The 20,647-nt window shown below is 32.1% G+C and overlaps 1 protein-coding gene and 9 non-coding genes across 10 annotated transcripts in view; all 10 read left to right on the top strand.

Annotated features, from left to right (window-relative positions):
* LOC143064329 (proliferation-associated protein 2G4-like) overlaps nt 1-20,647 on the top strand; it is a 29,895-nt gene that overhangs the window by 6,390 nt on the left and 2,858 nt on the right. The window contains exons 7-10 of the mRNA XM_076237085.1: nt 9,570-9,648; nt 15,157-15,235; nt 19,821-19,899; nt 20,403-20,454. Coding sequence (XP_076093200.1) covers nt 9,570-9,648; nt 15,157-15,235; nt 19,821-19,899; nt 20,403-20,454 — 289 coding nt within the window. The remainder of the gene's footprint in view (nt 1-9,569; nt 9,649-15,156; nt 15,236-19,820; nt 19,900-20,402; nt 20,455-20,647) is intronic.
* Nucleotides 1,441-1,571, top strand: LOC143065541 (small nucleolar RNA SNORA57). Its single transcript, XR_012975505.1, has one exon. It is a non-coding gene; the product is annotated as a small nucleolar RNA SNORA57 (small nucleolar RNA).
* Nucleotides 1,797-1,928, top strand: LOC143065544 (small nucleolar RNA SNORA57). The gene has a single exon (XR_012975508.1). It is a non-coding gene; the product is annotated as a small nucleolar RNA SNORA57 (small nucleolar RNA).
* Nucleotides 4,022-4,152, top strand: LOC143065538 (small nucleolar RNA SNORA57). The gene has a single exon (XR_012975502.1). It is a non-coding gene; the product is annotated as a small nucleolar RNA SNORA57 (small nucleolar RNA).
* LOC143065548 (small nucleolar RNA SNORA57) lies at nt 12,602-12,733 on the top strand. Its single transcript, XR_012975511.1, has one exon. It is a non-coding gene; the product is annotated as a small nucleolar RNA SNORA57 (small nucleolar RNA).
* Nucleotides 12,959-13,089, top strand: LOC143065542 (small nucleolar RNA SNORA57). Its single transcript, XR_012975506.1, has one exon. It is a non-coding gene; the product is annotated as a small nucleolar RNA SNORA57 (small nucleolar RNA).
* On the top strand, nt 13,797-13,928 carry LOC143065546 (small nucleolar RNA SNORA57). The gene has a single exon (XR_012975510.1). It is a non-coding gene; the product is annotated as a small nucleolar RNA SNORA57 (small nucleolar RNA).
* Nucleotides 14,257-14,387, top strand: LOC143065540 (small nucleolar RNA SNORA57). The gene has a single exon (XR_012975504.1). It is a non-coding gene; the product is annotated as a small nucleolar RNA SNORA57 (small nucleolar RNA).
* LOC143065543 (small nucleolar RNA SNORA57) lies at nt 14,841-14,971 on the top strand. The gene has a single exon (XR_012975507.1). It is a non-coding gene; the product is annotated as a small nucleolar RNA SNORA57 (small nucleolar RNA).
* Nucleotides 20,031-20,161, top strand: LOC143065537 (small nucleolar RNA SNORA57). Its single transcript, XR_012975501.1, has one exon. It is a non-coding gene; the product is annotated as a small nucleolar RNA SNORA57 (small nucleolar RNA).

Genomic DNA, 20,647 nt, shown 5'->3' with positions numbered 1-20,647 from the left:
TCCTGATTGTACTTTGAAATCTGAATAGTATGCTATTGTACCTGAAATGAAGCAAATGAGTTCAAAAACTACATTCAGATTCTTTCTAACATAGTGATAATACGTAAACAAAAATAATTTTATTTAAGGGTATGAAAATGGCCATATCATAGCTTCTCTAATCAATGAAGTAACATTCTGAAAAAAGATACATTATTTTACTCTGAAACAGAATTTCTTTTGTTTAACATAATTGGTTTCCAGAATACTTTTCCACATTTCGATACTTATATGACAATGTCCTTTAAAAATGAAGATCACAGCATATACGAAATTCCATGAGTTATTCTGTCCGATAAAAGTACATTTTATGATACAAATTTGAACCCATGGGAATTGATGTATTAGACCTTCACATTTCTTGCCATTCATGCAAAAATAGAGGGTGGAAAATGACAATTCTTACTCTATTAAACACTTTTCATTTAAATTTTTGGAACAAGTTTGATATGGCCTTTCTAAGAACTCAAAAACTAACAGTTGAATTGAAAACAAATAAAAATGAAGGCATACTTATGATGATTGTATTCAAGGGACGTAATTCTGATAACTGATTGTACTTTGAATTTTGAATGGTATGCTCATCTATTATTGTATGTAAGGTAAAACACCCCTAAACTCAATCTTTAAAAACAAATTTTTATCTTGGAATTTATTATAAGATCTGTTTCAAAATCAATATATGTGCATACTGTAAATCCATACATAAATCATATGGATAACATTGCTATTGTGATTCCTAACTTCTGCTCAAACTTAATTCAGTATAACATGTATAAGGTTTAGTTAAATGGCAATAATATATTTTGTGTTCCATTTTCTTACAATTTATAGCATATAAGTTCTTATTTTGAGTGTTTTCAATCGAAGTAGTAAAACTAAAAATAGCAGTACCTCCTGAACTTGAACATAAAGGAAAGGTATTAAATCACATTTAAAAATGTTCTTTGAGGAGCATATTGTCCTTTGTTCTTGTTGATACAGTTCATAACGATGATTATTAATCTGCAATAAATGGTCAACATGAATGAAATTATTTAAAAAAAAAAAACACCAATACAAGGTATACTGATGATGATTTTATTTCAAGGGACGTAATTCTGATTCCTGATTGTACTTTGAAATCTGAATGGTACTAGTACGCTAATTGAATTTGAAAGGAAGTAACAAATTTTCTAAAATCTACGTTGCAATTTATTGTAACAAAATTATTTAAGTCTTCCAATTTTTCTAAATTTTTTATTTTAAAGACACAAGTACAGATATTTAAAAAAAAATCAGTAAACATTGATATTTAGAAGAAACCAATAAAGAGAGTCTGCATACTTATGATGATTGATGAATTAAAAGAAAATGGTTAAAATTGCCAAAAAAATAATTGTTGCCTTTCCTATGTCATACCCACCTATTCTTGGCATGTTGAGTTTGAATGGTAACTTACCATGTATGTGATGGTGGTATATAAAATGTGGACTGTCTTCGGTGCTGAAGTTCTACATACTTCAGATCCCTCCTCTATGTTCACAACAGTCATAAAATCTTCAGAAAACAAATCTTTCGTTCATCATTTTACACAACAACTACTTACACAAAATTGTTTCCTAAACATAATTTAGAGTAAACTTCAATACATTGTGTGCAGACAATATCAAGCTTGAATATTGTGTCCAAACTTGCTCTAACTGTCAGGGTCAGACCTATGTGGTCCTATCAGGCTGTGTTCAGCGAAGCATCTTATTGTATATGTTGAGTATTGTCCACCTATTCTTGGCATGTTAAGTATTGATTGGTAACTTACCATGTATGTGATGGTGGTATATAAAATGTGGACTGTCTTCGGTGCTGAAGTTCTACATACTTCAGATCCCTCCTCTATGTTCACAACATGCCACCAATCTGGTTCGTCATTAAAAGACCAATTTTTTGCTCAAATTAGTTAATTATTACATGCTTTTATCAACATTGTAGAAACTATTATCATGATAATGGCAAGGGTAAGGATTTGATCAATTGTTTTGAACAGAGGATTACACTGGAAAAAAAAATATGTTACAATTGACTTGTGTTGATGAAATCATTGCTGTATTAAACAAGATCGAGAAAAAACAATAAACATGTAATGTAAAATGAAATAAGGATCTTTCCATTAATGTTTTGATACGTCAGAGAAACAAACTTTCTTTGACCTGAAACAGAGATGCAGGTCCGGCAAAACTCGTTGCTGTGCAGGACCTGATGGCCGGCAATATTTTAGTCTGTTTGGGTCAGCCAAAACTTAATTCTCTGTCAGTCCCAGCAGAGTATTTTGTTTTTAAAATTGTGATTTTACAACCACGTTGCATGATTAGATAGAACAACATTCAAGGCTTCGATTACATAATAGAAATCGGGAGTTCAAACTGTTTTAATGATAAATATTATAGCCTGACATAACTTTCTCCTTCCTTAAAAATAAAAAGTAAACCTTTTGCAGTATAAATTATCAGTTTTGAAATCGTATGTTTGACATCGTTAATTCATTGAAATATTTATATCAATTGCCTGACTGTACCTAAGTTGAATATCTATATCCAATTAATTAAAGCTGTTATCCATGATCACAAATTGAATGCTTTGTTTACAATTGTTAAAGGCCATGTGCTTTTTGGCGTGAAAATTTGGAAAACCCCTTAACAGGAAACAGTAATATTTCATTGTTATTAATAAACAGTAAGAATTTTTTATTTTTATTTACTGCTAACATTTATTCATGATAAATTGAAAAACCCCTTAACAGGAAACAGTAATATTTCATTGTTATTAATAAACAGTAAGAATTTTTTATTTTTATTAACTGCTAACATTTATTCATGATAAATTGAAAATTTCTTGAGGCAAAACTGATATATACTTTTTATACTCTATATAGGGGGGGGGGGGGGGCTTTTTTTTCATAATATTACGAAAATAGATTTTTGTGAGTGAAAATATAGGTCTGGCAGAAATGTGATGGGTCTGGCAATACTTGGTACCCTGTAGGCCCCAATGTCTGACAGGAAAAAAAAACTGTTTGCATCTCTGCTGAAACTGGCAGTTTAAATTTAAGCAACAAAAAAGTCGGCATACTTGTGATGATTGTATTCAAGGGACGTAATTCTGATTACTGATTGTACTTTGAATTCTGAATGTTATGCTCAACCATTGTCTTATATTAATAAAATACCATGAACTTGTCTTCTAAAATAAGTATTTATCTTGGAATTGAAATACGGTAAAATCTATTTCAAAATCAATAATTGTACAATTGGATTTGATATACTGTAAATCCATACATATCCCCTACAGTTAACATTGCTATTTTGATTCCTAACTTCTCATCAGACTTATTTCAGAATAAGATTTATATAAATGGCAATAATAGGTTGTGTGATTTATTTTTAGACAATTTATAGTATATAAGTTCTTAATGGTATTTTTAATCAAAATAGAAAACTAAAAAAAGTACCTCCTTAACATAAAGGAAAGGTTTTAAATTACATTTAAAAATGTTCTAAGAGGAGCATATTGTCCTTTGTTCTTGTTGATTCAGTTCATAATGATAATGATTTATCTGCAATAAATGGTTAACATGAATGAAATTATGGAATAATGAAAGTAACACCAGGTATACTGATGATGATTTTATTTCAAGGGACGTAATTCTGATTCCTGATTGTAATTTGAAATCTGAATGGTATGCTTATTGTATTTGAAAGGAAGTAACAAATTGTCTAAAATGTTACTTGAGATATATTGTAACAAAATTGATAGTCTTACTTTTTCTAAATTTTTGATTTTAAATGCACAAGTACAGACATTTAAATAAAAAACATTCAGTAAACATAGCTATTTAGAAGAAACCAATAAGGAGAGTCTGCATACTTATGATGATTGATGTATTAAAGAAAATGGTTAAAATTGCCAGAAAAGTATTAATATTTCTTGCCTCTTCCCAATATCATACCCACCTATTCTTGGCATGTTAAGTTTGAATAGTAACTTACCATGTATGTGATGGTGGTATATAAAATGTGGACTGTCTTCGGTGCTGAAGTTCTGTATACTTCAGATCCCTCCTCTATGTTCACAACATGCCACCAATCTGGTTCATCATGAAAAGATCAACTTGTTGCTCAAATTAGTTAAACATTACTTGCTTTAAACAACATTGTATAAAATTTTGTCATATAATAATGGCAAGGGTTAGGATTTGATCATTTGTTTTGAACAGATGATTGCTATGAAACAAAAACATGTTTTAATTGACTGGTGTTGATGAAATTGTAGCTGTGTTAAACAAGCTTGATAAAAAAAAACAGTTAACATACAATGTTATAAAAAAAAAAAAGAGATTTTCCATTAATGTTTTGATATGAGAAACAAATTTTTTTGACCTGAAACTCCCAGTTAAAATATAAGCAATAAAAATGTCTGCATACTTGTGATGATTGTATTCAAGGGACGTAATTCTGAAAACTGATTGTACTTTGAAATCTGATTGGTATGCTCTATCACTGCCTAAATAAAAGCATTCCCAAACCATCTTTTAACACAAGTATTTATCTTGGAATTTAAACAAGGTTTATATCAAAATCAATATGTTCACTATTGGATTTGATTTATTGCAAATATAGACATTGAAAATTCTAATGCAACAACGTTTGTAACGTTCATTTTGATTGGATAACGTCACTTATTTACATGGCATCAATTGACAATTGATGCTATGGGACTTACGCGCAAGCGCAGACGGCATGTGACAGATATTTAATACATGTATTAACGTTGTTTTCTGTCAGTTTCATTAGAATGGAGATAACAATATTGTATTTTAAGCTCCGACGGCATCAATTGGGGATTTGATGGTCGCAAATACCCGTTTACTGTCTCCGCTAACGCGTCGCCAGTAAACTTAATTTGCGACCATCAAATCCCCAATTGATGCCGTCGGAGCTTAAAATACAATACAGTTATCTCCTAAATAACATGCAGTTAACATTGCTATTTAGAAGAAACCAATAGAGAGTGTTGCCATACTTATGATGATTGTATTCAAGGGACGTAATTCTGATTACTGATTGTACTTTGAATTCTGAATGGTATACTGTTTTATCACCTGAGGTGAAATAATCCCCAACTATCATCTATAAAGACAATTTCTTATAATGGAATTTAAAAAGGATCATTTTCAAAATCATTCCCCAATTTCGTTCAAAAATAATTTTTTTATCATAAGCTTTATATGAATATTGTTGGAATAATTAGGGCCCCGCCTTTAGGCGGGTAGCCCTATAGTGATCAGTCTGTCCGTCCGTCCATCCATCCGTCCGTCCGTAACACTTTAACTTTGTGTCCGCTCCATATCTAGAGAACCATTATGATTTCATACTTTATACTTTACTTGTTTATTAACCACCACCAGAGGGTGTGTCATGATGTATGTACAACTTCCTAGGTCAAAGGTCAAGGTAAAAAAAAACTTTGGTTTCAGTTGACAACCCTGTGTCCCGTGGTGAAGATCGTGTCCGCTCTATATCTTGAGAACCATTATGATTTCAAAGTTTATACTTGACATGTATATGAACCAACACCAGAGGGTGTGTCATAATTTATGAACGACTTCCTAGGGCAAAGTTCAAGGTCAAAAACTTTGGTTTCAGTTGACAACCCCATGTCCTATGGTAAAGATTGTGTCCGCTCTATATCTTGAGAACCGTTATCATTTTAAACTTTATACCTGAAATGTATATAAACCAATATCAGAGGGTATGTCATAATTTATGTACAACTTCCTAGGTCAAAGGTCAAGGTCAAAAACTTTGGTTTCAGTTGACAACCCCATGTCCTATGGTAAAGATCGTGTCCGCTCTATATCTTGAGAACCGTTATCATTTCAAAGTTTATACTTGACCTGTATATAATTTATGTACAACTTCCTAGGTCAAAGGTCAAGGTCAAAAACTTTGGTTTCAGTTGACAACCCCATGTCCTATGGTAAAGATTGTGTCCGCTCTATATCTTGAGAACCGTTATCATTTCAAAGTTTATACTTGACATGTTTATAAACCAACACCAAAGGGTGTGTCATAATTTATGTACAACTTCCTAGGTCAAAGGTCAAGGTCAAAAACTTTGGTTTCAGTTGACAAACCCATGTCCTATGGTAAAGATACAATTTTTTAATGCACATTATTCACAGCGGGGCCCACAGAGATGGCTCCCATCTCAATGATATCTAGTTGGTATTATTAATAATATTTATTTTGCAATATCCAGTGATAAGTTTATTTTAATTGAAATGTATATTAACACTTGTCACATGCACTTAGCGGCGTTTTGCATTTGCGCCAATATTTTTACAGGTTATTTATAAGTGAATAGATATAAGAAGATGTGGTATGAGTGCTAATGAGACAACTCACTATCCAAGTCATGTTATTTTTAGCTCACCTGGCCCGAAGGGCCAAGTGAGCTTTTCCCATCACTTGGCGTCCGGCGTCGTTAACTTTTACAAAAATCTTCTCCTCTGAAACTGCTGGGCCAAATTTAACCAAACATTGCCATAATCATTATTAGGGTATCTAGTTTAAAAATTGTGTCCGGTGACCCGCCCAACCAACCAAGATGGCCGCCATGGCTAAAAATAGAACATAGGGGTAAAATGCAGTTTTTGGCTTGTAACTCAAAAACCAAAGCATTTAGAGCAAATCTGACATGGGGTAAAATTGTTTATCAGGTCAAGATCTATCTGCCCTCAAATTTTCAGATGAATCCGACAACCCGTTATTGGGTTGCTGCCCCTGAACTTGTAATTTTAGGGAATTTTTGCTGTTTTTGGCTATTATCTTGAATATTATTATAGATAGAGATAAACTGTAAACAGCAATAATGTTCAGCAAAGTAAGATTTACAAATAAGTCAACATGACCAAAATGGTCAGTTGACCCCTTTAGGAGTTATTGACCTTTATAGTTATTTTTTAACCATTTTTTCGTAAATCTTAGTAATCTTTTGCAAAAATCTTCTCCTCTGAAACTACTAGGCCAAATTAATCCAAACTTGGCCACAATCATCTTTGGGATATCTAGTTTAAAAAATGTGTGGCGTGACCTGGCCAACCAACCAAGATGGCCGCCATGGCTAAAAATAGAACATAGGGGTAAAATGCAGTTTTTGGCTTATAACTCAAAAACCATAGCATTTAGTGCAAATCTGACATGCGGTAAAAGTGTTTATCAGGTCAAGATCTATCTGCCCTGAAATTTTCAGACAAATCAGACAACCTGTTGTTGGGTTGCTGCCCCCAAATTAGTAATTTTAAGGAAATTTTGCAGATTTTGGTTATTATCTTGAATATTATTATAGATAGAGATATACTGTAAACAGCAATAATGTTCAGCAAAGTAAGATTTACAAATAAGTCAACATGACAGAAATGGTCAATTGACCCCATAAGGAGTTATTGTCCTTTATAGTCAATTTTCAACAATTTTTATAAAATTTGTAAATTTTTACTAACATTTTCCACTGAAACTACTGGGCCAAGTTCATTATAGATAGAGATCATTGTAAACAGCAAGGATGTTCAGTAAAGTAAGATGAACAAACACATCACCATCACCAAAATACAATTTTGTCATGAATCCATCTGCTTCCTTTGTTTAATATAGCAACTTTACCTGACCATATAGGAAAATAGGTATTTAGTCGGATCTTAACACGTACTTGTGATTTGGTTAAAACCGGTTTTGTTCAAAATATACGAAGAAATGTCGAAATGTTCAGGACTTAATTAAATCCGTATTTCGGTAGGATGGTGCAAGCATACGATTTTTATTGCGTCTTACACGTTGAGAAGCGAATAATCTTCAACTTCTTTATTCAAATATTGTGTAAAAACGTTAATTTTGAGCTATGAAAGTCAAGTGGCTCGAGTATTTTTCTGAGAAAGTTTTAAAAAATTGCAAAGAAATATTTTTACATTGGGTTAGCTTTCATTAGTCTTAACTATCTATAGATTAACAACTTTTGGTTATATTTATAATTTAGAATCATCATTGAAGGTGGGGGACGATTTCGCAGATAATTAATTATATTGATGTGCCATTTGTATGCAAGAGTGACATTTCGTTGTATTATGTGCCAATTCGAAAAAGTTATGCGAGTATTCTCTCCCCTTAACAGGTTCATTATTTTATAATTAAGTTTAGGTTTCTGATATAATTTTGAATAATTACAAAATGTATCAATTCAATATATTTCAGTTTGTGTTATTGGTGTATCAAAAACATTGATGTACGAATATAATTTCATAAATTTGAAACGTTTAAAATGATTACATACCAATATAAAGAACCGTTCATCATTTTTGAAAAAGACTATGAACGAAAATTGATTTATTTATCTTCCCTTGGTGACAGATTGATTGGGAAATGAACCAGCGTAATATAATGGTAATTACAGAGAGGGACCAGCAAGCAATTTTTAATTGTAGCTTATTCAACGTTAAAACAATTTTCCACTATAAACGAATGTTACTTTATACATATATAAGGACTTTGTTAGCTAAATCTACAAATTTTATTACATATTATGATTTTTTATTGCAATAGATTAATATGCTATTTAATAGTCACATAGAGCAAGGTGAGCGACACAGGCTCTTTAGAGCCTCTAGTTCATTTATCATTATAGACCTCTTCCAATAGCCAGTTGTACAAATGTTATGAATTTTCAATCATAACATGTATATAACTGTTGTCCCCTGCTCACCACTTTTTAGTTTGCAATAGAAATGAACTTATTTATTAAACCTAAATGAACAAAATTTATAACCAGATTTTACCAATGATATAGTACATGCAAGTATTAACTTACCTGTAAATCTATTTAGGAGCAAATATAAAATTGGCGCAAATGAAAGAATGAAACTTTTTAAAATCGATGCAAATGTCATACGCTCGCACTTAGTTATGTTCTTAATGTTAAACATATAGCACAAAAGTGATATTGTGATCAGAGATGTCTATATTGTGTTAACAGGATAAACATTGTCTTATCCAAAAACATTGTACTGGAAGAAATATCAAATTCACAAAAATTATAGTCCTGACAATAAATTAAAAAAAAATATTAATGGTTTTAAAACTGCTAAGAAATTGTTTACAGTAAAACCCCAAAAACAAATACCAGGTATGCTGATGATGATTTAATTTCAAGGGACGTAATTCTGATACCTGATTGTAATTTGAAATCTGAATAGTATACTTGTGTATTTGAAATAAAGCAAATACGGTTAAAAAAAATCTGAAACTGCAGATTGATTACAACATAATTGTGTAGATAGAAAGGATAAAAAATTTACATGCAAGACTGGACACTGTGTTTCATCTACAAAAGACTCATCAGTGATGCTTGAATAATTAAGGATTTACAAATACAGCTTTTCTTCGGGTAGAAAATTCTTAGTATTTATAAAAAAACAATATGATTTAGTATGCATTTTTTTCCAGGCATGTTATCCCACCAATTAAAAAGAAATGTGATAGATGGTGAGAAGGCAGTAATACAGAACCCTACAGAGGCACAAAAGTTAGTTATATTTAGATATAATGTTCACAGCCAATAGTCAATGCTCCAAGGAAAACTCTAAACAGAAAGTTCCTAAGCAAATGGCAAAATCAAAAGCTCAAACAAATGAATAACAACTGTCATATTTCCTGGTTGGTAAAGGAAAGCACACAATTTTGAAGGAAAAGTAGCCCAAACAAATTAATATATGGGTAGTCAGAGTCTTTTAAAAATTGCCTCTCTTGTGTTTAATGTATGTCTTGTAGCACAATACTCTGCCCACAGTTGTCTTTTATTTATGCATTTGTACTGTGTTGACATGTGTATTCTTCAAATGAAAGTTTACCACTGAATCTTTTAGAAAAAAATCCTTAAATATGTCAGAAAAAAGGAAAAATATGTCTTTCCTCTGTTTTATGTGATGGTGGTATATAAAATGTTGACTGTCTTCGGTGCTGAAGTTCTACATACTTCAGATCCCTCCTCTATGTTCACAACAGTCAAAAAATATTTAGTTTATCAAGTAGTGCTGTTTAACTGTCTATTTCTATGACTCACGAGTCTGTCATTGAATTTAATAGAGAATTAGTTGGTTTTTTGTCGAGCCTGCAACTTTTGTTGCAGAAAGCTCGACATAGGGATAGTGATCCGGCGGCGGCTACGGCGGCGGCGTTAGCTAACTTCTTAAAAGCTTTATATTTTAGAAGGTGGAAGACCTGGATGCTTCATACTTTGTATATAGATGCCTCATGTTACAAAGTTTCCGTCAGTCACATGTCCAATGTCCTTGACCTCATTTTCATGGTTCAGTGACCACTTGAAAAAAAAGTTCAAATTTTTTGTAATGTTGAATTCTCTCTTATTATAAGTAATAGGATAACTATATTTGATATGTGCGTACCTTGCAAGGTCCTCATGTCTGTCAGACAGTTTTCACTTGACCTCGACCTCATTTCATGGATCAGTGAACAAGGTTAAGTTTTGGTGGTCAAGTCCATATCTCAGATACTATAAGCAATAGGGCTAGTATATTCGGTGTATGGAAGGACTGTAAGGTGTACATGTCCAACTGGCAGGTGTCATCTGACCTTGACCTCATTTTCATGGTTCAGTGGTTATAGTTAAATTTTTGTGTTTTGGTCTGTTGTTCTCATACTATATGCAATAGGTCTACTATATTTGTTGTATGGAATGATTGTAAGGTGTACATGTCTAGCGGGCAGATGTCATGTGACCTTGACCTCATTTTCATGGTTCAGTGGTCAAAGTTAAGTTTTTGAGTTTTGGTCTTTTTATCTAATACTATATGCCATAGGTCAACTATATTTGGTGTATGGAAATATTTTATGATCTTTATGTCAGTCGCGCAGGTTTTATTTGACCGTGACCTCATTTTCACGGTTCATTGCACAGTGTTAAGTTTTTGTGTTTTGGTCTATTTTTCTTAAACTATAAGTAATAGGTGAACTATATATGTTGTATAGAAGCATTGTTAGCTGTACATGTCTGCCTGGCATGGTTCATCTGACCTTGACCTCATTTTCAAGGTTCATTGGTCTTTGTTTAGTTATCTTGGTTAATGTTAAGTTTATGGTACAGTTGTTATAAAGCTTAGCTTTTTACTTAGGACTATCAACATAATATCAATGATTAGTATAGAAGGCGAGACATTTCAGCGTGTGCACTCTTGTTTTAATCTTTAGATCATGATTTACAGAACAGCTGCATGCTCTAACTAGTTTTACTTTACTTGCTTTAAACAATATTGATTAAATAATGTACTGTCAGAGAATAATTGGTAAGGGTAAGTTTTTTTTCTGATAAGCTGAGTAATGTCTGTATGACCTAACCATATGATACATTGGTTCAGACTTGTTGTTAACATGTGAACAAAAACTGCAATGTCTGAAGAAATCATATGATGTAATATGTAATATTAATCGAGAAATGGATTTAAAAAACCAACATGTACTGTGAAAATGTTGCTGATTAATGGTTGTCAGATTGTTTATAAGTCCACAATTTAGAATATAAAATCATTAAACGTCTTCATTACCATAAAATTTACATAATGCATTTAAGATAATAGACACGAGAAATGATTTAATTTGCCAGGGGAAAAAATGATGAAGCTATTGCCCTATCAGATACCCACCTATTCTTGACATGTTAAATTTCAATGGTATGTAACTTGAAATATGAATGGTTTGCTATTGTAAATAAAGTAAAAACTGTCCAAAATTTATATGTTTAAATAATTGTAACAAAATTCATAGTTCTAACAATTCAAACCCTTGTGTGTATGTTTTAGTCCCTTCAAATTTCTTTCATTTATATAAAAAAAAATAAGGAGGAAAATTGTGCAAATCTGGCTCAATTTGAGAGTTTTCTAAAAATATTTTAGTATGGTTAACAAACTTTCTTACAACACTAGAACTTGCTGTTAAATTGAAAGCAATATAAATGTAGGCATACTTGATGATGATTGTATTCAAGGGACGTAATTCTGATAACTGATTGTACTTTGAATTCTGAATGGTATGCTTTATAACTACCTGAGCTAAAACAAACCCCTACTATCATCTAAGACAACTTCTTTTTCACAGAATTTAAAAGTGATCTTTTTCAAAATTGCCTCCAAATTTGAATCTCATTAAAATTTATTTTATCATAAGCGTTATATGAATGGTAGCATTAAGTGTGCTTCTGTTTTTGACCATTTATTATATAAAATATTAGATCTGATTTTCTGACAGGTAATTGAATACATCACAAAAACTCAGTAATGCATGATTCTTAGTTTTAAAATGCTTTAGAACAATCCTGAATAAATAGAATATCAGAAGAAAAAGTTAGATTCAGATTGTTATGTATTATGTTTTCAGAAGAAAATTTTACTAGATGTTGAGAAAAAGATTCCTTTGATTTACCCCCAAAAATGCTTTAATGTTTGTAGCCTCTGTCCTATGTCATATCACCTATTCTTGGCATGTTAAGTATTGATTGGTAACTTACCATGTATGTGATGGTGGTATATAAAATGTGGACTGTCTTCGGTGCTGAAGTTCTATATACTTCAGATCCCTCCTCTATGTTCACAACAGTCAAAAAATCTTAAGAAAACAAATCTTTTGTTCATCATTTTACACAACAACTACTTACACAAAATAGCTCCCTAGACACAATTTAGAGTAAACTTCAATACATTGTGTGCAGACAATATCAATCTTAAATATTGTGTCCAAACTTGCCCTAATTGTCAGGGTTCAATCTCTCCGGTCCTATCAGGATGTGCTTAGTGAAGCATTTTATTGAATACGTTTAGTATTGTCCACCTATTCTTGGCATGTTAAGTTTGAATGGTAACTTACCATGTATGTGATGGTGGTATATAAAATGTGGACTGTCTTCGGTGCTGAAGTTGTACATACTTCAGATCCCTCCTCTATGTTCACAACAGTCTCTAGATCTTTGATTTATCATTAAAGGAACAACTGCTTGCAAGATATGATCATATGCCTGTACTTGCTGTAGAATAAATTTTTTTTAATACTGTATGTTGGGGAAAAAATGATTGATGGGCAAGTTTTTTTATCAAAGGAGGTTAGAGAAAGTTCATATGTTTTGGACAGTTTCTGTATGAATCAAGTATTTGATACTTTAGTTCACAGGGTTTGTTTATGCATGAAAGGAAAACAAATTGCAATTGGCCTGTGTCAAAGAAGTCTATGGAATAATGTAATAAATCAAGTTAAAGAGAAAAAACAAAGAAAAAATGAATGTCAAAATGTGGCTTCTGAATTTGTTGTGGTAGTTAGATTGTTTTTAAAGTTAACACTGTAGATATAACTTTTTTAGACCTCTTTTTGTAACTCAACTCCAGAATTGAGGGCTATGTTGTATTCACTTTGTCCGTATGTCTGTTCATAGGTTCTCTTAACAAATAATAATTATTTGTCACACTTTTCTTAGATACTCCTGCACAGAATGTCATTTAGTCAGCTGCTTGGAAGGGATGTGTTGTAATGTGTTAGGTCTTATTGGGTCGATGAAACAACTACTCTTATTTTCTGGTACTTAAAATAGAAGGTGGTGTATACTTACCACAAAAACTGTTGTATTCTTGTTAAAAGATGCCTTAGAATGTAATTAGGGGAAAAGGGACTAAACCACCTATTTTTGGCATGTTAAGTATTAATTGGTAACTTACCATGTATGTGATGGTGGTATATAAAATGTGGACTGTCTTCGGTGCTGAAGTTCTACATACTTCAGATCCCTCCTCTATGTTCACAACAGTCAAAAAATCTTCAAAAAACAAATCTTTCCTGCATCATTTTTATACAGAACAAATTTTTCCTTCATCATTTTTATACAGAACAAATCTTTCCTGCACCATTTTTGTACAGAATAAATCTTTCCTTCATCATTTTCATACAGAACAACTATTTGCACAAAATAGTTTCCTCAACCTAATTTAAAGCAAACTTCAATACATTGTGTGCAGACAATATCAAGCTTGAATATTGTGTCCTAACTTGCACTAACTATTCAGAGTTCGACCTCTGCGTTTCTATGACTATGAGGCTGCGCTCAGAGAAGGATTTTATTGTATACGTTTAGTATTGTCCACCTATTCTTGGCATGTTAAGTTTTAATGGTAACTTACCATGTATGTGATGGTGGTATATAAAATGTGGACTGTCTTCGGTGCTGAAGTTCTACATACTTCAGATCCCTCCTCTATGTTCACAACATGCCACCAATCTTTAGTCCAGCATTAAAAGGACAACAACTTGAACTAAACAGTTTTACTTTACTTGATTTAAACAATATAGGTTAAATACTGGACTCCCAGAGAATAATGGTGAGGGTCAGGATTTAATCTTTTGTTTTGAACAGCTGAGCACTGTGAAACAAAATCATATTACAATTGACCTGTGTCTATGAAATTATTGAAGTATCAAACAAGCTGTGCAGATAAAAATAAACATGTAATGTGAAAATGTGGAATAAGAATTGGTACATGTATTGGTGGGCAGATTGGTTTTAAATCCACATGTACAACATAAAATCTATGCACACTTTTTTCACCATTAAATCTAAATATTAATATAATGCATTCAGATTTTATAGAATTATGTTTGTGCTGCTGAAGTATTGAAAACTGCTTATGAAATTAACTTGTTTATGACAAAAAAAAGAACATTAAACCACCTATTCTTGGCATGTTAAGTTTGAATGGTAACTTACCATGTATGTGATGGTGATATATAAAATGTGGACTGTCTTCGGTGCTGAAGTTCTACATACTTCAGATCCTTCCTCTATGTTCACAACAGTCAAAAAATCTGTAGTTCATCAAGTATTGCTGTTTATCTGTCAATATTACTATGGCTTATGAATCAGTCATTGAATTTGATGGAGAATAAGTTTTCTACCCTTAAACAATGCATTATATCATTTTATCAATTCTGACTTTGACTTAGTATATTCAATTTTTAATGTGCTGAATATATTTTTTTTCAGAAAAGAACATGATAAATGTGAATTTGATGTACATGAAGTTTATGCTGTAGATGTACTGGTCAGTTCAGGAGAAGGCAAGGTCAGTGAAAGGTCATTGTGAGATATTTCCATGACTTGACATTCATCATCTGTTATGTCTTTAAAAAAAGTGAAAATATCACGAATGGCTCGACCAATTGGAGGAAAACTGATGTACATACTTGTATGAAATATAAGTTGTTATTTGTACCTTCTGACATACTCAAATATCACTGGTACTACCCGTATGGAAATATAATCCAGTTTACATATCAATTAAATGCAGAGATATAACACTGAACACAAGCTTTGAATATTTTCTATCTACTAAAGAAGATGTGTGGAATTGTCCTTTGATAATCACTTTTGTTGGAAAACACTGACAAACATAAATCACATTGGTATGCACAGTATATATGGTAATCTATATATGTTAAGGTTCAAATGATGTCTGGCCTTCTCTAAAAGATATAGTTTTACATTACTTTAGGAGGTTTGACTTTGTTTTATCTTTCCAGACTGTTTTATGGTGTAGGAAAGTAGTTTGTTATCTTTAAGTAATGTTTTATTAGCCATATTCTCTTATTTTATTAATATATTAGCATGTACATTTCATTATGATTTTGGAAACAACCATTTTATAATGGTTTAAGCCTTTTTCTTAGCTCACCTGGCCAGAAGGGCCAAGTGAGCTTTTCTCATCACTTGGCTTCTGGCGTCGTTGTTGTCGTTAACTTTTTACAACCAAACACGGCATGAATGTTCCTTATGAGGTGCTGACCAAGTGTTGTTACTTTGTATCCTATCCATCATCCAAGATGGCCACCAGCGGGGGACTTAGTTTAGCATAGGACCCTATGGCAAATGCATACAAATGACTTTTTTTAGAGAACCACTGAATGGAATGAAACCAAACATGGCATAAATGTTCCTTATGAGGTGCTGACCAAGTGTTGTTACTTTGTAGCTGATCCATTATCCAAGATGGCCGCCAGCAGGGGACTAAGTTTAACATAGGACCCTATGGGAAATGCATACAAATGACTTCTTTAAGAGAAACACTGAATGAAATGAAACCAAACATAGCATGAATGTTCCTTTCCTTATGAGGTGCTGGCCAAGTGTTGTTACTTTTAGCCAATTTTTATACGACCGCAAAATTTGAAAAATTTTTCGTCGTATATTGCTATCACGTTGGCGTCGTCGTCGTCGTCCGAATACTTTTAGTTTTCGCACTCTAACTTTAGTAAAAGTGAATGGAAATCTATGAAATTTTAACACAAGGTTTATGACCACAAAAGGAAGGTTGGTATTGATTTTGGGAGTTTTGGTTCTAACATTTTAGGAATTAGGGGCCAAAAAGGGCCCAAATAAGCATTTTCTTGGTTTTCGCACTATAACTTTAGTTTAAGTTAATAGAAATCTATGAAATTTTGACACAAGGTTTATGACCACAAAAGAACGGTTGGGATTGATTTTGGGAGTTTTGGTTTCAACAGTTTAGGAATTAGGGGCCAAAAAAGTGCCCAAATAAGCATTATTCTTGGTTTTCGCACAATAACTTTAGTTTAAGTAAATAGAAATCAATGAAATTTAAACACAATGTTAATGACTACAAAAGGAAGGTTGGTATTGATTTTGGGAGTTTAGGTCCCAACAGTTTAGGAATTAGGGGCCAAAAAGGGACCCAAATAAGCATTTTTCTTGGTTTTCGCACCATAACGTTAGTATAAGTAAATAGAAATCTATGAAATTTAAACACAAGGTTTATGACCATAAAAGGAAGGTTGGTATTGATTTTGGGAGTTTTGGTCCCAACAGAATAAGGGGCCCAAAGGGTCCAAAATTAAACTTTGTTTGATTTCATCAAAATTGAATAATTGGGGTTCTTTGATATGCCGAATCTAACTGTCATGACTGTGTATGTAGATTCTTAACTTTTGGTCTGTTTTCAAATTGGTCTACATTAAGGTCCAAAGGGTCCAAAATTAAACTTAGTTTGATTTTGACAAAAAATCAATCAGTTAGGTTCTTTGATATGCTGAATCTAAAAATGTACTTAGATTCTTGATTATTGGCCCAGTTTTCAAGTTGGTCCAAATCGGGGTCCAAAATTAAACTTTGTTTGATTTCATCAAAAATTGAAGAAATGGGGTTCTTTGATATACCAAATCTAACTGTGTATGTAGATTCTTCATTTTTGGTCCTGTTTTCAAATTGGTCTACACTAAAGTCCAAAGGGTCCAAAATTAAACTTAGTCTGATTTTAACAAAAATTGAAATCTTGGGGTTCTTTGATATGCTGAATCCAAAAATGTACTTAGATTTTTTATTATGGGCCCAGTTTTCAAGTTGGTCCAAATCAGGATCTAAAATTATTATATTAAGTATTGTGCAATAGCAAGTCTTTTCAATTGCACAGTATTGCGCAATGGCAAGAAATATCTAATTGCACAATATTGTGAAATAGCAAATTTTTTTTTAATTAGAGTTATCTTTCTTTGTCCAGAATAGTAAGCAAGAAATATCTAATTGCAAAATATTGTGCAATAGCAAGATTTTTTTTTAATTGGAGTTATCTTTCTTTGTCCAGAATCAACTTAAATCTTTGTTATATACAATATACAATGTATATTCACTTTTTACTACCAACTGATAAATTAAAATAATCTTTACCATTCAGTGATAACAAGCAGTTTTTTTACATCTTATTTCCTTATCTTATCTAAAAATGTTTTTAGATAATGTATGTTGGACATTTGCCAGACATGACTATGATGTCATTTTCTATTTTTATTTGCCCATTACTTTATGTAAATAACTTCATTGGAAATTTGCCAATATAAAATGTTGCTGATAAAGTTTTTTTTATTGTTTTATACAATAAACAATGTATATTCACTTTTACTACCAACCAATCTTTACCATTCAGTGATAACAAGCACTTTATTTTACATTTTAATATTTTATGATGTATTTAAAAGAGTAGTTATTGTTGCAAACTCCATTAGAAATTTGAATTGATATCAGTTTTGGAAAAAAGGAAACAGGGATGTGAAAAAAGGGGGGGGGGGGTTAAATTTTTCTCATTTCAGATTTCATAAATAAAAAGAAAATTTCTTCAAACATTTTTTTGAGAGGATTAATATTAAACAGCATAGTGAATTGCTAAAAGGCAAAAACAAACTTTTAAGTTCATTAGACCACATTCATTCTGTGTCAGAAACCTATGCTGTGTCAACTATTTAATTTTAGATTTAAAAAGTATGAAGAAGAAATCTTTAATTGTAAAATTTGTAAAATCTTGACATTTGTTTTGTGTAAAAAAAAACCATGTAATGTCAAAAATTTGATCACAATCCAAATTCAGAGCTGTATCACGCTAGAATGTTTTGTCCATACTTGCCCCAACTGTTCAGGGTTCGACCTCTGCGGTCGTATAAAGCTGCGCCCTGCGGAGCACCTGGTTTAATTTTTAACCGGATTTTTGTGACAAAATTGTCGGTTATTGATTTGGGGATGTACGGCGGGCGGCCGGCCGGGCGGGCGGGCGGCAATCAAATGTTGTCCGTGCATTAACTCATGAACCATTCAACCAAAGCTTTTAAAATTTTAATATGTTATTCCTGACAACTATACGAAGGTCAAGTTCAATAATGGCGATTTTGACTTTTACCGTTCAGGAGTTATGGTTCTTGAAAGATTGAAAAATGGAGTTGTCCGTGCATTTACGCATGAACTGTTCTACCAAAGCTTCCCAAATTTTAATATGTTGTTACTAATGAAAGAATGGAGGTCAACTTCAATAATGACGAATTTGACTTTTACCGTTCAGGAGTTATAGTTCTTGAAAGATTGAAAAATGGAGTTTCCAGTCGTGTCCGTGCATTTATGCATGAACTGTTCTACCAAAGCTTCCGAAATTTTAATATGCTGTTACTGTTGACAAAATGGAGGTCAAGTTCAATAATGACTATTTTGACTTTTACCGTTCAGGAGTTATGGTTCTTGAAAGATTGAAAAATGGTTTTTCCCGTCGTGTCCGTGCATTTTCTCATGAACCATTCAACCAAAGCTTTTGAAATTTTAATATGTTGTTACTGATGACAAAATAGAGGTCAAGTTCAATAATGACGATTTTGACTTTTACTGTTCAGGAGTTATGGTTCTTGAAAGATCGTAAAATGGCGTTTCCATTCAGGTTGTTGTATTTACTCATGAACCATTCAATCTAAGCTTTTCAAATTTTAATATGTTGATACTGATGACAAAATGGAGGTCAAATTTGATATTGATGATTTTCACTTTCACCATTCATCAGTAATGGTTCTTGTGATATTGCCAGGACACAAATAAATGTTAATAAATCCGGTTTGCTGTCGTTGTGACAGCCTCTTGTTTTATACGATTTCCAAAACCCAAGTAGAATCAGGTGAGCGATACAGGCTCTTGAGAGCCTCTAGTTTTTTATTATTATTATTTTAGCTTGTTTTGAAAGTAATGTTTACATGTGTGAACCATTTATTTTACAAAGAACCAATTTAAACTTGTTGTATTTTGCACAAATGTATGGTTTTTACGATGTATATTTTCTACTGTAATTTTGTTAAACATACAGGGAAAAAAATCTTTGTTATGTGTTTCAGGGAAGAGAACTCGAAACTAGAACTACAGTGTATAAGAAAAAGGATATTGTCTATCAACTCAAAATGAAAGCTTCCAGGCGTAAGTGGGAAATACAACTATTGGCCAAGATATAGTATTACATTGTATTGAACAAATATTTACCGCTATCATATTTAACTTTTATTTCAAGAATTTTAAAATAATTGATTTATGTTCAATGGTAAAACTAACCACCTATTCTTGGCATGTTAAGTTTGACTGGTAACTTACCATGTATGTGATGGTGGTATATAAAATGTGGACTGTCTTCGGTGCTGAAGTTCTACATACTTCAGATCCCTCCTCTATGTTCACAACATTAAAATAATCTTTAGTTCATGACTTACAAAACTCAAAAAAATGAGAGGTTCGGCACTTCATTATATTTTTTTCTGTCAAAAAAGTCAATGGTAGCCAATACAATTCTATTGCAAATGAAAATTAAAATTATGGGTGATGATTGTCACTATTTCTATTACTGTGCAGTATGCATATTTTCTGCATATTATATAGTGTGGTGATATAGAACAGTAAATGACATATTTCTAATGATTTTTTTTCAGAATTTTTAAGTGATGTAGAAAAAAGATTTGGATTATTGCCCTTTTCTTTAAGGTAAGACTTATACATTTCATTTTTGGTTGTTAAAAAGATATAAACAAGTAAAACAGTTTTGTTGTTGATATGAATTTTCCTGAAAAGATGTATATTGGCAACTTTAAGATTTTGATCCAAATTTGAACTCTGCACACAATGACAGCCATATTGAGTAGGTTCATACATAAATTAATTATAAAAATGGTCAGTA

This window comes from Mytilus galloprovincialis, chromosome 2 (genome assembly GCF_965363235.1).
Source record: "Mytilus galloprovincialis chromosome 2, xbMytGall1.hap1.1, whole genome shotgun sequence".
Taxonomy (NCBI): domain Eukaryota; kingdom Metazoa; phylum Mollusca; class Bivalvia; order Mytilida; family Mytilidae; genus Mytilus; species Mytilus galloprovincialis.
This window is presented reverse-complemented; position numbering and strand designations above follow the sequence as displayed.